The sequence below is a fragment of the Procambarus clarkii genome, chromosome 82 (genome assembly GCF_040958095.1).
Source record: "Procambarus clarkii isolate CNS0578487 chromosome 82, FALCON_Pclarkii_2.0, whole genome shotgun sequence".
Taxonomy (NCBI): domain Eukaryota; kingdom Metazoa; phylum Arthropoda; class Malacostraca; order Decapoda; family Cambaridae; genus Procambarus; species Procambarus clarkii.
This window is the reverse complement of record NC_091231.1, coordinates 4,971,658-4,984,874: the sequence shown is the minus strand read 5'-3', so window position 1 is coordinate 4,984,874 and position 13,217 is coordinate 4,971,658. Positions and strand designations below refer to the sequence as shown.

At 37.3% G+C, this 13,217-nt stretch overlaps 1 protein-coding gene and 1 long non-coding RNA gene across 8 annotated transcripts in view; one reads left to right on the top strand and one right to left on the bottom strand.

Moving 5' to 3' along the window:
• The window catches only part of LOC123764388 (longitudinals lacking protein, isoforms H/M/V), a 130,566-nt gene that overhangs the window by 14,475 nt on the left and 102,874 nt on the right, over positions 1–13,217 (bottom strand). For 3 of the 7 annotated variants that reach the window (XM_069315947.1, XM_069315948.1, XM_045752157.2), the window contains exon 5: positions 9,659–10,481. The exons of 3 other annotated variants lie outside the window; for them this stretch is intronic. In XM_069315947.1, coding sequence (XP_069172048.1) covers positions 10,248–10,481 — 234 coding nt within the window. In that variant the 3' untranslated portion in view covers positions 9,659–10,247. One more of the 7 variants, XM_045752122.2, reaches the window with a different exon arrangement.
• The window catches only part of LOC138358242 (uncharacterized), a 54,186-nt gene that overhangs the window by 33,769 nt on the left and 7,200 nt on the right, over positions 1–13,217 (top strand). The gene's annotated exons all lie outside the window — the stretch shown is intronic.

Here is a 13,217-nt window from a genome sequence, read left to right as displayed (position 1 = left end):
AAAAACTAAATTTCAAGAAAAGGAGATTTTAGGGTAACAGCAAATTTAAATAAATTTGACTGGAAATTACTGCACCTGCCTGGGCTCTTTTCTTGTTAGGCAAGGAAATAAATAAGATATATGCCCAATTTTGAATGATATATGATGAAGGCACAACAAAATATTTTTACCCAAAAGATATGCAAAATTAGAAAATATTTGTTCAACCTGAAATTGTGAGAGTTGCCAGAGATAAAAAAAAAACAAAGAAATGGAATCAATATAGGAGGAAGCCTAACCCTCAAACACCAGCAATACTGTACAAACAAGCAAGAAATAACTACACGGCAGTGAAAAGAGAGGCAGAAAGAAACTTTGTATAAGGGGTAGCAGACAAATATCCAACAAAAACAGAACCAGGCCTTTTCTATAAATAAGGTAAAACAGAACCCAGGTAAAACAGAACCAGGCCTTTTCTATAAATTTATTAAAAGCAAGCTGCACGTGATAAAATTTACAGAGACTGAAAATGGGGAATAGATTCAAAGAGAATGAAAATGAAAAGGAAATGATGGAAACACTAAATGAACAGTTCCAAAGTGTATTTGTCCAAAATGAGGATTTCAAAGAACCAAACACAATGCTAATTTCAGAGAACACCGTACCATCCCATAGTCAATCTCAAGACAGTCATAAGATGAAGTAGAAAAATTACTCAAAGAAATAAGAAGAAACTATGCAGATGACCCAGATTGAGTTTCACCTTGGGTAATAAGAGAATGCACACCTGGTTGATACATGGTTGATGGGGTTCTGAGAGTTCTTCTACTCCCCAAGCCCGGCCCGAGGCCAGGCTTGACTTGTGAGAGTTTGGTCCACCAGGCTGTTGCTTGGAGCGGCCCGCAGGCCCACATACCCACCACAGTCCGGTTGGTCCGGAACGTCTTTTAGAAAACAGTCTAGTTTTCTCTTGAAGATGTCCATGGTTGTTCCGGCAATATTTCTGATGCTCGCTGGGAGGACGTTGAACAGCCGTGGACCTCTGATGTTTATACAGTGTTCTCTGATTGTGCCTATGGCACCTCCGCTCTTCACTGGTTCTATTCTGCATTTTCTTCCATAATGTTCACTCCAGTACGTTGTTATTTTACTGTGTAGATTAGGGACCTGGCCTTCCAGTATTTTCCATGTGTATATTATTTGGTATCTCTCTTGTCTCCTTTCTAGTGAGTACATTTGGAGAGCTTTGAGACAATCCCAATAATTTAGGTGCTTTATCGCGTCTAAGCTCCACCTGAGCTTAGCATTCTGCTTCAACTTATTTTTTGGACATCGTAATGTACAGAAAAAGGGCAAATATAGTTTCAATCAAAAAATGGTAGCAGAGAAGACCCTCTAAATTTTAGACCCTTATCTGATAAGTGTGGTAGTTAAAACACTAGAAAAAATATTTAAAGCCAAATGGGTAAAATACCTTGAGAGAAATGATTCAATAACAAACAGTATGGCTTTTAAACAGGAAGATCATACTTAGCTTTTATTTTGCAGGTAAGAGATGGTTGTTTTCACTGTATTTATTTGGACCTAAGAAAAAAGGCTTTTGACAGTGTCCCAAATAAGAGGTTGTTCGAGAAACTGTGAACATGCTGTAGGGGTGACAGGAAGACTGCTGATATGAATGAAAAAAATTCTAACAGATAGAAAAATGAGGACAGGAGTAAGAGGCAATGCATCAGACTGGAGAAGTGTTACTAGTGGAATATCACACGGTTCAGTTCTTGCACCAGTAATGTTCATCATCAATTAACAATTAACATCATCAACAAATTGAATCCACCATGAGGAATACAGAACTAAACTAATAGGGAAGATAAGAGACTAAGTTCATTGTGAATAAATGTCATGTTATGGAATGTGGAACATGAGAAAGTTGGTTACACACAACCTACACATTATGTGAAAAGGCATTAAAGAACTCTAACAAAGAAGGAGATTTAGGGGGTTGTTCTGAAAAGTAGACTGTCACAGGAGAAACACATAAAGGACATTGTGCGAAGTGCGTATCCTACACTTTCCAACTTCAGAATCACTTTTTAAATACATTGATGGTTAAATATTGAATTAATTGTTCACAACTTTTGTGAGAAAATTGGAATATGCACCAGTTGTATGGTAACCATGTCTCAAGAAGCACATCAATAAACTGAAAAAGGTGGAAAGACGTGCTACGAATTGACTTCCGGAACTAGAAAACAAACAGTTATGAAAGGCTAGAGGAGTTAAATATGCCAAAGTTAGAAGATAGAAGAAAAAACTAGCAATATAATCACTACTTGCAAAAGTGTAACAAGAATTGACAAAATTTACAAAGAGGAATTCTGAAACCTGCAACTTCAAGAACAAGAGGTCATTGATTCAAGCTAAGGAAATAAAGGTATCTACAAAGGATTGAAAATACTCATTTGTAAGCAGAGTGGTAGACAATTTGAACAAGTTAAGTGAGTAGACAGTGGATGTCAAAACTATTAGTAATTTCAAAGTGTCATATGACAGAGTACTGGAAAAATGGGACACCACAAGCATAGCTTTCATCCTGTAACTACACTTAGGCAAATACATTAGAAGGGATACCTGGCAGTGATTGGATCTGTCTGTCTGTCTGTCTCTCTTTCTCTCAGAGCATGCAATATTATGAACAGCTGAAAAATGCTCTGGACAAGCAAACAAATAATACCATCTTAGACTTCATGGAAGTTGCTGGTGTTCACAAAGGAAACTATTGTAGCTCTATTTAAAGGAGGACAATGAGCCCAATCCCAACCTGCCTATGACACCTACCACCCAACTTGTGTATGTACACACATGCACACACACACACAATATATATATATATATATATATATATATATATATATATATATATATATATATATATATATATATATATATATATATATATAATATATATATATATATATATATATATATTATAATATATATATATATATAATATATATAATATATATATATATATATATATATATATATATATATATATATATATATATATATATTTATTTATTTATTTATTTATTTCTGAATACAGCAGTTAGTAAACCTGTAAGTTAAACTATCACAAAACTTTTCAACATTTCCTGAGGTCAACTGTATTGCCAAGGAAAACTTGCAATAATATAAAAGTATGTTTTTATTTCAATAATGCATACTGCATCAAATTAAAAAGAAATGAGAGAGCTCGCCAATAAACCTTGGTTGTACTGGCAGATGATGAGAATTAATTGATTACAAAACTATAGCATCACATACAATTAAAATTTCTAGATTTATTCACATTGATATCACCAAGGCATTATCTGCTCAATCAAAATACTGAAAATAACCATCTATCACCATGAGGTAGGGATCTTGTGTACAGATCTAAGGTGCCGTTTTAAAATTTCCCGTTGGTTGAAGGAAAGTGGACAGTGAGGACACTCATATGGTCTTTCCCCAGTGTGAGTTCTTTCATGACGAACAACTTTGGAGGGTGTGGCAAACCACTTGCCACAGAACTGGCATGCATACTGCTTTCTTCCATCAATGAGTAGCTGGTACTCAATGGGATCCACCTGCTGTTGATCTTGCTGAAGTTGCTGTGGTTGCTGGTGTTGCTGCTGCTGTTGACGGTTGAACAAGGAGGCCCCACTCCCTCCCTGACCACCACTACCACCACTCCCTGGGCTTACCTACAATAGAGAGAAATCAACACAATGAGCAATTTAAGCCGGCACTTTCATTTACTTCGAAACATTTTCATATTTATTAGAATTTTTACTTATGCTTTTAAAACAAGTGCCTCAAAAGAATGGTACAAAACCAAACTACTTTAATTATAGTTTCACATTGTAGATAATCTACTAAGTGCTCAAGATACTGGTGGTGGTGGTGGTAGTGGTGGTGAAAATAAGACAGCTGTACTATCACCTAAACAATCCAGGTGCATGAGACAAAGGGTTTTCATGGTGTAGCAGTTGCAGCAAACTCTGGATGCTTCATCTTGATGTGTCGATAAACATTGCCACTCTGGGCACTACGGAAGGAGCAATGAGGGCACGCAAATGGCTTCTCCCCAGTGTGAGTACGAAGGTGTCGCCCTAAGTCCACAGGACGTAGGAAGAAGCGGCCACACTGGGGACATGATTGACCACCCTCAATGACAGCACGCCTGCCCTGTAACACCCCCGAGAGTTGTGCAGTATGGCCGTGGGCAGGTGTCAGGCGTGTCAGCAGATGGGAAAGAGTGGCGTTGGACGGGACCCCAGCCTGCAGGAAAGACAAGTCAGGCTTCAGCACCAGCATCTACACAGTTTTATGCCAAAACAGAAGATAATGACCCTAAAGTTGAGTTATGCTGATGAACTCTTTAGGATCAAAATAATACATGTAATCAGTAGGCCACTCTGCAGCTACAGAGTCATCTCTACAGTGCAACAAATACACTACACCTCAGAGGCTGGTGTTTGGAGGGGGAAGGCGATCAGAGTGTCGAGCTTGCATATGCTTGGTGACGTTCCCCTTCAGTGCAGCACGATATGGACAAAACATACAAGTAAATGGCCTCTCTCCTGTATGAGTGAGAAGATGCTTCTTCAGGTTATATGCTCGGTTGAAGAGTTTACCACAAATGTTGCATGGGTGCAACTGGGAACTGCCCATTGGTCGCGGAAGACCCTCCTCCACAGGCACGCCCACAGCCACCGCCCTAACCTGCCAAGGAACACTGTGTCAGTTCCTGCTCACACCTCGTAATTAACTCTGTAACAGTATGTCATATATCTACTTTGTTTAAACAGTAAATCTCTTTTTCAGTAAGAACCAATTTCTACCAACTGTACATAAGTGGTACACATTTATAAGCAGTAACTGATAAAATATGAGACAGCTGCACAGGCTGTATAAGGCTTTATACTCAGGAATAAACAAGCACCTGCATGGAAAAGCCCCTTTTCTATAGAAGTACATTGTGTTGTTGTCTACCCCAATCACATCTGACTCAATGTGAAGAGGAATAATGGCCACTAATAAGTTTAGTCTATAATACAAAGTCTTCAAATAAATAATGTTTTAGCTGGCAGTCAGCAAGGAAAAACAAGCTTGAAGATTCAACATTAGCAAAAGAATAATTAATGGATGCATATATGGTACTGTAATTGAATACCGTAATACACAACTTTAAAAATTCGCCTAGAAAAAAGCAGCAGATATAAAAAAATGAATAAAGTTGATGTGAGAGTAGAGATGTTATAGACAAAAAGAGGACAGAAGGACGAAGCATAAAAACTATACAGTACTACTGTACATAATTTTTCTGAGAAATAATATTTTATGCAAATTTTAGTAACTCTGTGGCTACACCTCTTAAAGCTGTAAATTACACAAGAAAAAATATTCCAAACTGAATAACAATTTGCAACTAAACTTTAAAAAACAAAAATTAAAAACTTTTTTGTTACTTTCTAGTGGGTCCTCTTTATATCTCTCTGAGCTACCTACCAGGAGGACTCCACACCCAGGTACCACACTTGGGTGTGGAGGCCAGGTGTAGCTCTAGTAAATCATGACTGCCTACAGCAGGCAAGGTCCAGAATTTGGCCCCCTCAATGGGGACATAGAGGAAGATACAAGATCAATCACATTAATGAAGGGAAAACCACAAGAAAGATCGAGTTCACTGAAACAAGCAACTACCTGGACAACATTAGCCACCCTAATTCAAACTTTGTACACAGAACTGGGAGTCATGCAGACAGCACAGCTAGGCACCTTTGTGCAGGAAAGACTGAAGTAGCTGCCTGGGATTCTTAGTTTGCCATGGCTGCCATCTGGTGGTGGCAAGGGTGTGAAGCTAAATAGAGGTTGGACCCAGACAATGAGTGTGTACATAGTTCAAATTAGGGTTGCAAATGTTGTCAAGCAGTTGCTTGTTTTGGTGCACTCTACCTTTGTGGTGGTTTTCCCTTCAGTAATGTGGTTGATCTTGTAACTCTCACTTCCTCCTGCCTCTATTGAGAGGGCCAGATTCTGCTCCTGACCTCAGGTAGGTGCTTGTGATTCCTTAGAGTTGGGTGTGGTACTTGGGTAAGAGTGTCTCCAGGTAGGTAGCTCAGCAAGAAACACAAGGGACCCACCAGAAAGAGGTGTTTTGTTATATTCAATACTGAAGTTTTCCATCCTAAAAATTAGTTAGCTTAAAAAAGTATTAACTAACTGGATCAATATTTGTTGCTGGTAGGTTACTGGTCATGTGAGCAATAAAAGAATTACATTAACAATTCCACACTTTCTCAATAAACTGTATTTGCTAACACTTTAGTTTGAAAAGGAGAATGCTTTTTATGAAAAATATATAAATGATAATTTGAAAACTGTACAATAAACAATTGACTGCAGTCTCAAATGCTTTATACATTAACTAGTTTGATACAGATACTGTATACACTATATTCCTACAGTTATTTACTTATTACAAAAAATGGTCAGACTAGGTCAAGAAAGATGGATATAGTCAGACTGATGAACATCCCATTCCCCCATACGTGCTGTATTGTATACTGTAATTTCTAAGCTACGCTCCAAAAAGAGTGTCAACATTCTACACATCAGTACTGTACCTTTCATTTGTTGTACATGATCATTTCACCACGAGTCATTTTTTCCTCTATAATAAAACAACTTGGATGGGTTCGGGAAACTGAAATATCCACTTGAGAAACTACAAATATGTGATAAGTGACAGGAATGGCCACTATCAATGTACCATACACAGTACTGTACCAGTATTATTTTTGTATAATTTTATATATACTGTACTGTATATTGTTTTTTGTATTAATAAACTGTATTTCTTTAAAATTTCAAATTTTTAATGAAATAGCTTGGATGGGCTGAAAGATTGAGGTGTGTGTGAGGAACTAAAAACAGACAACAGATGATCACCGGCAGTCAAAGCAGCTACAGTAGCAATATAACGTACATCAGTACAGTTAGTTCACACTCCATCAGAAGGAGTCAAATCTGGTTAGTGTCTAATGGTTTGCTATTGATGGGGACAGGAAGCCTGTTAATCTTATCAAGGGGTCCCAAGGCCAACAACTGCTCTTAACCAAAATGCAACCCACAACAGTTGCCTAACTCCTGGATACCTTTTAGCTGCTAGGTGAACAGAGACAGCAGGTATAAAGTAACACAGCACTCGAATGCCTTAGCCTGCCCAGGAACTTAACCCAGGACCATTTAGTTATGAGTCAACTGTGCTTACCACTGCACTACAAGTTCAGTGGTCAGGCAATCTAGATTTGTTGTGCCAATAATACAAAAGCTATTAATAATGGTAAATTGTATAAATAATGTACTGTTTGCACTATGCAGAGGCAAGTGCCTCTGCATAGTCACAGTTTTCATTTTAATTTTCACTATTAAAAATATGTAGCCAAATATAGACAAAGATGGATGTACCAGGTCAGTCCAGAGCCAATAATTTTGACAGTATTTTGGTGTCTTAGCCTTAAAATGAACTACTGTATTTTACTTCTCTGATGTAAATGCTGCAAGGCATCATAAAGTTCATGAATAAGTTCTCTGTAATTCAAGATCCCAGTAAATATTTCAAAACCTATATTAATTCTGCAAATCTTCCTCTTTATAATAGTCCAATCTATCCCATTTGTTATCTTTTCCATCTCAAGTAGCACAATTTACTGCATACTCTATATCAACAAACTGGGAAAGGTGCAAAGACATACAACTAAATGGCTTCCAGAACTGAAAGACAAAGAGCACGAGGAGAGGTTAGAGGCATTAAATATGCTAACGCTAAAAGATAGAAGAAAAAGAGGGGATATGATCACTGCATACAAAATAGTAACAGGAATCAACAGAATTGATAAGGAAGAATTCCCGAGACCTGGAACCTCAAAAACGAGAGGTCATATATTTACGCTAACTAAACAAAGTTGCCAAAGTAATATAATAAAATTCACTTTTGCAAACAGCGTGGTAGATAATTGAAACAAGTTGAGTGAGGTGGTGGAGGAGGCCTATATGAAGTGTTATATGATAGTGCTGAGAAGATGGGACACCATGAGCGTAGCCCTCATCCTGTAACTATACTTAGGTAATTACCCTAGTACATGGACACTTTTTCTAAATGGATTTAGTACAGAGCTGTATTTAAAATGGCAGACTTCATCCTCTGCCCTGGTAAGAACTTAAATAGTGCCATCTTGTATTCATTTTGCTTTTATGTACAGCATGCAGGTTCTGTACTGTACATAAATGCCTCAATCATCATATTGAGGAACTCGATTGTCTGTTTGTCTTCCATTCTAGCACTATTTGTTGCCCAATCAGTACAGTGCCCTCACTATAAAAGTTTTTATTCATTTCTGATTACTTGTTGGTTTTTAAGCAACCTGATCAATTCTGCCTTTATTCTAGCACAATCTTCTCATTCATGTATTATTAGGTGCTACATAATGTATATGGTAAATTATAATTTTTCTACTTGGCACCGAGATCTTCACTGCAGTAATTTCTACATTGTGTTGCAGTACACAACATTATTGGCTCATGTGGTATTTTGTACCAAGATGGATACTTTATGTGTTGTGAGACAGGCTTATGAGCATGTTCATAATTCATGTGGTATGTATGAACTGTGCTTATGAGCACTAAGATACATAGGCAAATGGATATCAAATCTGCTGATATAAGGTTGTGACGGTGACTGAAAAATGTCTCTTGGGACACAATGTTTCATATATATGCACACAAGTCTCACACACAAATTCTTTACTTCATTGCATAAAAAATACAGTAATTGTTTTTAAAAAAAGCTAAACAAGGCAATGACACATTTGGAATACTAGGCATGTTGAATATAAATTGTTTATAATATTTAAGAATAAATTAACCAAATTCCATGGAGTGCTCTTTAAAATCCAGATCCAGTAATGCAAACTGTGACATTGGAGTCCCACTGATGACACACATACAACATTAAAGTACAGATAATACAGTCTTTGGCATCATCTCATTCCTGGTTTAATAGCAATGTTATCTTTCTGCAGAAAAGGAGTTAATCAATAAGATTTATTTAACGAGGAAGCTAATTATTATAAGTGAAGACCAGTGTGTGCTGTACTCTCTATAAATGACATAAAAACATAGCTCTGAACTTTGGTTGTCCTTAGTTAATGTCTCTTGCTCCTTTATCATGTGTACCACTTCTCTCAACCTAAAATATTATATTTTTTAATAAATGACTTCTATACATTATTGTATATATATATGCTAAAACCAGAATCATTTAAGATTTTGGTGTTTATAAAATCTTTTGAACTATGATAATATTTCACAAAAAGATAACAGTGTTGTATTTCTTTACTCTTCATAGTTAAAATGCTACGTGCATGTATTGTAAATTATGTGCAACATTATTAGCTGCATCACCAGGATCAAAGAAATAAGAGATAGTCAACAGAAAACTTTATTCTTTATTTTAGTAAAGGCCATTTACTTAAAACTATGGGTTGGAAACTAAAACAAAGAGTCAAAGGCTCAATTAAGGAAAAATGCAATAGGTACTGTCTTTTCATAAAAGCTGGATTAGTAAAACAAATTTTCATGCATAATTTATTAAGCTTGATATAAAATCAAAGTCAAAACAAGGATCCAGAATGAGTGTCTAAAATGTAAGTGTCCCCAATGTTGAGGTTTCAACAATGATGACAAAGATCAATAATAAAGTTTCTTGAACACTGAACCCATTACTGGTCTACAACATAATCTGAAGTGAAAAAATCCTCATAGTTTCAAAACTATGTATCTGAGGATTTACAAGTGATCAATGTACAGTACTAATTTAAAGAATAGCATGACATAAAGATGCAAATACAAATGCATTTTGCCGTATCACAATGGCATGTACAGCCAAGAGGATACAGTGCCAATCCAGTATCAGCCAATGAACCAGCCACATCTCAATATTCTTTACTCTGCTGCTTTTTTTTCCATTTTATCGGCTAATGTCTATATAAAATTCATGAAATTCAACAGCAGTAATTTCTTTAAGGTATTAATTTTTTTCTGATAACTCAAACAAACTTTCTGCTACCTTAAATCCTTATAAAGCTTAGCAAGAACATTTCCAATGCTAAGTTAATAATCACACCAAACATCAACACCTGAAGGCATGATGAGTACAAGTGTTAATCTTGAAGAGGATGCCACTTCCTCAGGTGTGAGTGTAGAGTATCCTTGCGACTTGAACGGTAGTGACAATGAGGGCAGGGGAATGGTTTTTCCCCAGTGTGGGTGAGGATGTGGTTCTCCAGGTGCTGTCTGCGGTTCTTTCCCGTAAAGGCCCGCCTGCACCAAGGGCACACAACAGAGGAAACCCTGTGGCCGCCATCTCCTCCCAGCGTTGTAGCAGCCCTCGTACCCTGCAACACACCCAAGACAATCCTTATAACTTGTTACACCAAGCGTTCACTTACAATCACCAAAAGTGTCCCTTGTCTGAGGCAATAAGCCTTTGCTTTACTAGTATTCTGTACATCATGCACACAACATGTTAATTTAGCAAAGTTACTAGGGGTTGTCAGAAAAATATGGGACTTTTTTTTTGGTTATTACTTTTTCTTTGATTTTATAGGGCTGGTCTGGAGTGGTGAAGGGTGGCTGTGACAGTCTGTGCTTCAGGTGTTACTTCCCTTTGCTGCAAAGATTCCCTTTGTTGTACCTCTTCCCTCTGTTGCAACATTTCATGTAACAAAGCTCCACGTTCAAAAAGAACAAGATCCCTAATTGCTCTCGGGCTATTATTTCTCATCCTCGCCTGAGTCTCTCTTGAGCCAACATCTCTTGGACCTGTATTCCCAGAAACCAGGTCTTTGTGCATTCTGGCCACGTGAATCTTGAGCGTATCCTGACGAGACGAGCGGAAAGGACAGTGTGGGCAGGGGTAAGGTTTGTGACCCGTGTGTGTTGCGATGTGTCTCTCCAGGATCTGTCGACGGTTGCGGCCCCCGAAGGCCTTTCCACACACTGCACACACCAGCGATGCCACGTCTCCAAGTCGTCCAACCAAACCCTGGAAAACACAGCTACACTCAGCCTCAACCACCTCACCATTGCCCAAATTTAAGCCATATTTGACACATAAATATATACGCAATACTCCAGCATCATTGCAATTTTACACACAAGACCACCAGAAAACATAACCAGAGAATTTATGAAAGACTAAATTTTTTAATGTTCACTGAAAATGGTTCTTATGCATCTAAGTATTTCAATACTGTAAGAACATAAACATATAAATAAGCATTCAAACAATCTCATGTTAGCAAAGAACTTTATAAGTGTTTATATATTACTGTACTTGTGCATCTATATACTTAATAGCACTTAAACCACTAGTTGATGCTAATATTTGCCTGAAGAACTTAAGACTCGTGGAGGGAAAGGTAATGTTTATCAAGCAGAATATGGTAGAATAAGAAAGTGAAAGAAAATTTTTGAAAAGTTGTACCTCAACAACTTCAAGCACGTAAAGTGGCACTTGGCATCATATACAAAACTCAGCCTAACCCTTTTTACTAAATATATTACTGTGAATTCACCTCCACACTTTGCTTACAGATACATTATAGCCAATACCTCCTGAAAGTAGCAATTTAATGCTCTACGTTATATTAAATTTAATCAATCTAAGGAATTTTTTCAACTCAAAATTAAATATGCAGTATACTGGGTAGTTAAAACAAAATAGGCTAAGGAGAGGTGATCAGTCATTTATTATTTGGAGATTTCATATACTGCACCACCATAACTTCAATTAAGTGCATTTGTCACCCAAAGGTCAACTTCTTTTATTAACGAATACTGTAATTTAAAGCTTCATTCATATGATACAATTACAAAATAATTTGTGTACACTCCAATAATATACAATGTCATATCAGCTGTTTTTCAATTCATTAATTTCACAACCATTTTGAAGCTTAAACATGATAAGATTTACTCGCCATGCTCCAAGTGCTGGTGTTGTATTCGCATAACTTCATTAAATTTATTATTAATATAAAATTTTCAGTATCATAAACAAAACTTTCACTTCTTCTTCAATGAGCTTACTAAGACAAATTCCAAGAAACCCTTTCTACAACTAGAATGGCCATGACTATCCTTGTATCTTTCAACTTGATATACTGAAGTACAGTAATGTAACACTTATCACCTTCCATCACCATATGCAGTAGCTGTGTGCACTCAGTGTCTCCGCCCACCGTTACCCTCAAAATTTTCTCTGCTGTATTGATGCTGGAAAGAACTGCTGGAACTTGTGGTAAACTGATGTTCCTCAATACTCCTATTTGATAAGCTTTGAGTGTGGGGCATTAAAGCAGCCGGCTGGTTGATGTCTCGTGAAATATGTCCCTGATGTATTGGATTTCCAAACTGATGTCCCTGGTGAGGATTGTTTGTTGACTGAGTTTGCCCTTGATGAATACACTTAATATGTCTCCGAAGGTTTGAAAGTTGATTGGCACGGTAGGTGCAGTGTGGACAGATGAAAGGGCGTTCTCCTGTGTGTACAATAACGTGTCTCTCATACTGTTGATGGCGGCCCGGCCCGCTGAAGGTCTTGGGGCAGTTTGGGCAGGATAGCAAAGCAGCACTTCGAACGCCGCTGCCTCCAGTACCGCTGCTGTCCTGAAGTGGAGCAGCCCTCCCCTGCAAGATATAAGGTGGCTCTCTAACAGCAGCACCAGTTGTAGCCCTGAGCTTAAAACAAATGGAGAACCCTTTCATCTTTCCAAAATTTCTCAAAACATGATTTCATAAATTACCTACAACACTAAATTTCCCTAACTGCAATTAAGAATTTCCAGTGACATAACCAACATAAAATAATAAAAAAGCACAATTATAAGTTAACAATTAAGAACTTTAAAGAAAAAATGCTTCAATAATTGGCATGCACAGCAATACTGTACAAAATAAATACCTTGCTTGATCCTATACTCAAGGTCCACCAATTACAGGAGTGTTATTCTGTAACATAATCAATGGTTGCACAATGAAATCACATTAACGTGACGTATCAATGAGAAAGTCAGTAAAAGCCATGAGGAGGAGGATTCGAACCCACTCACTAGGTACTCCCAAATTTA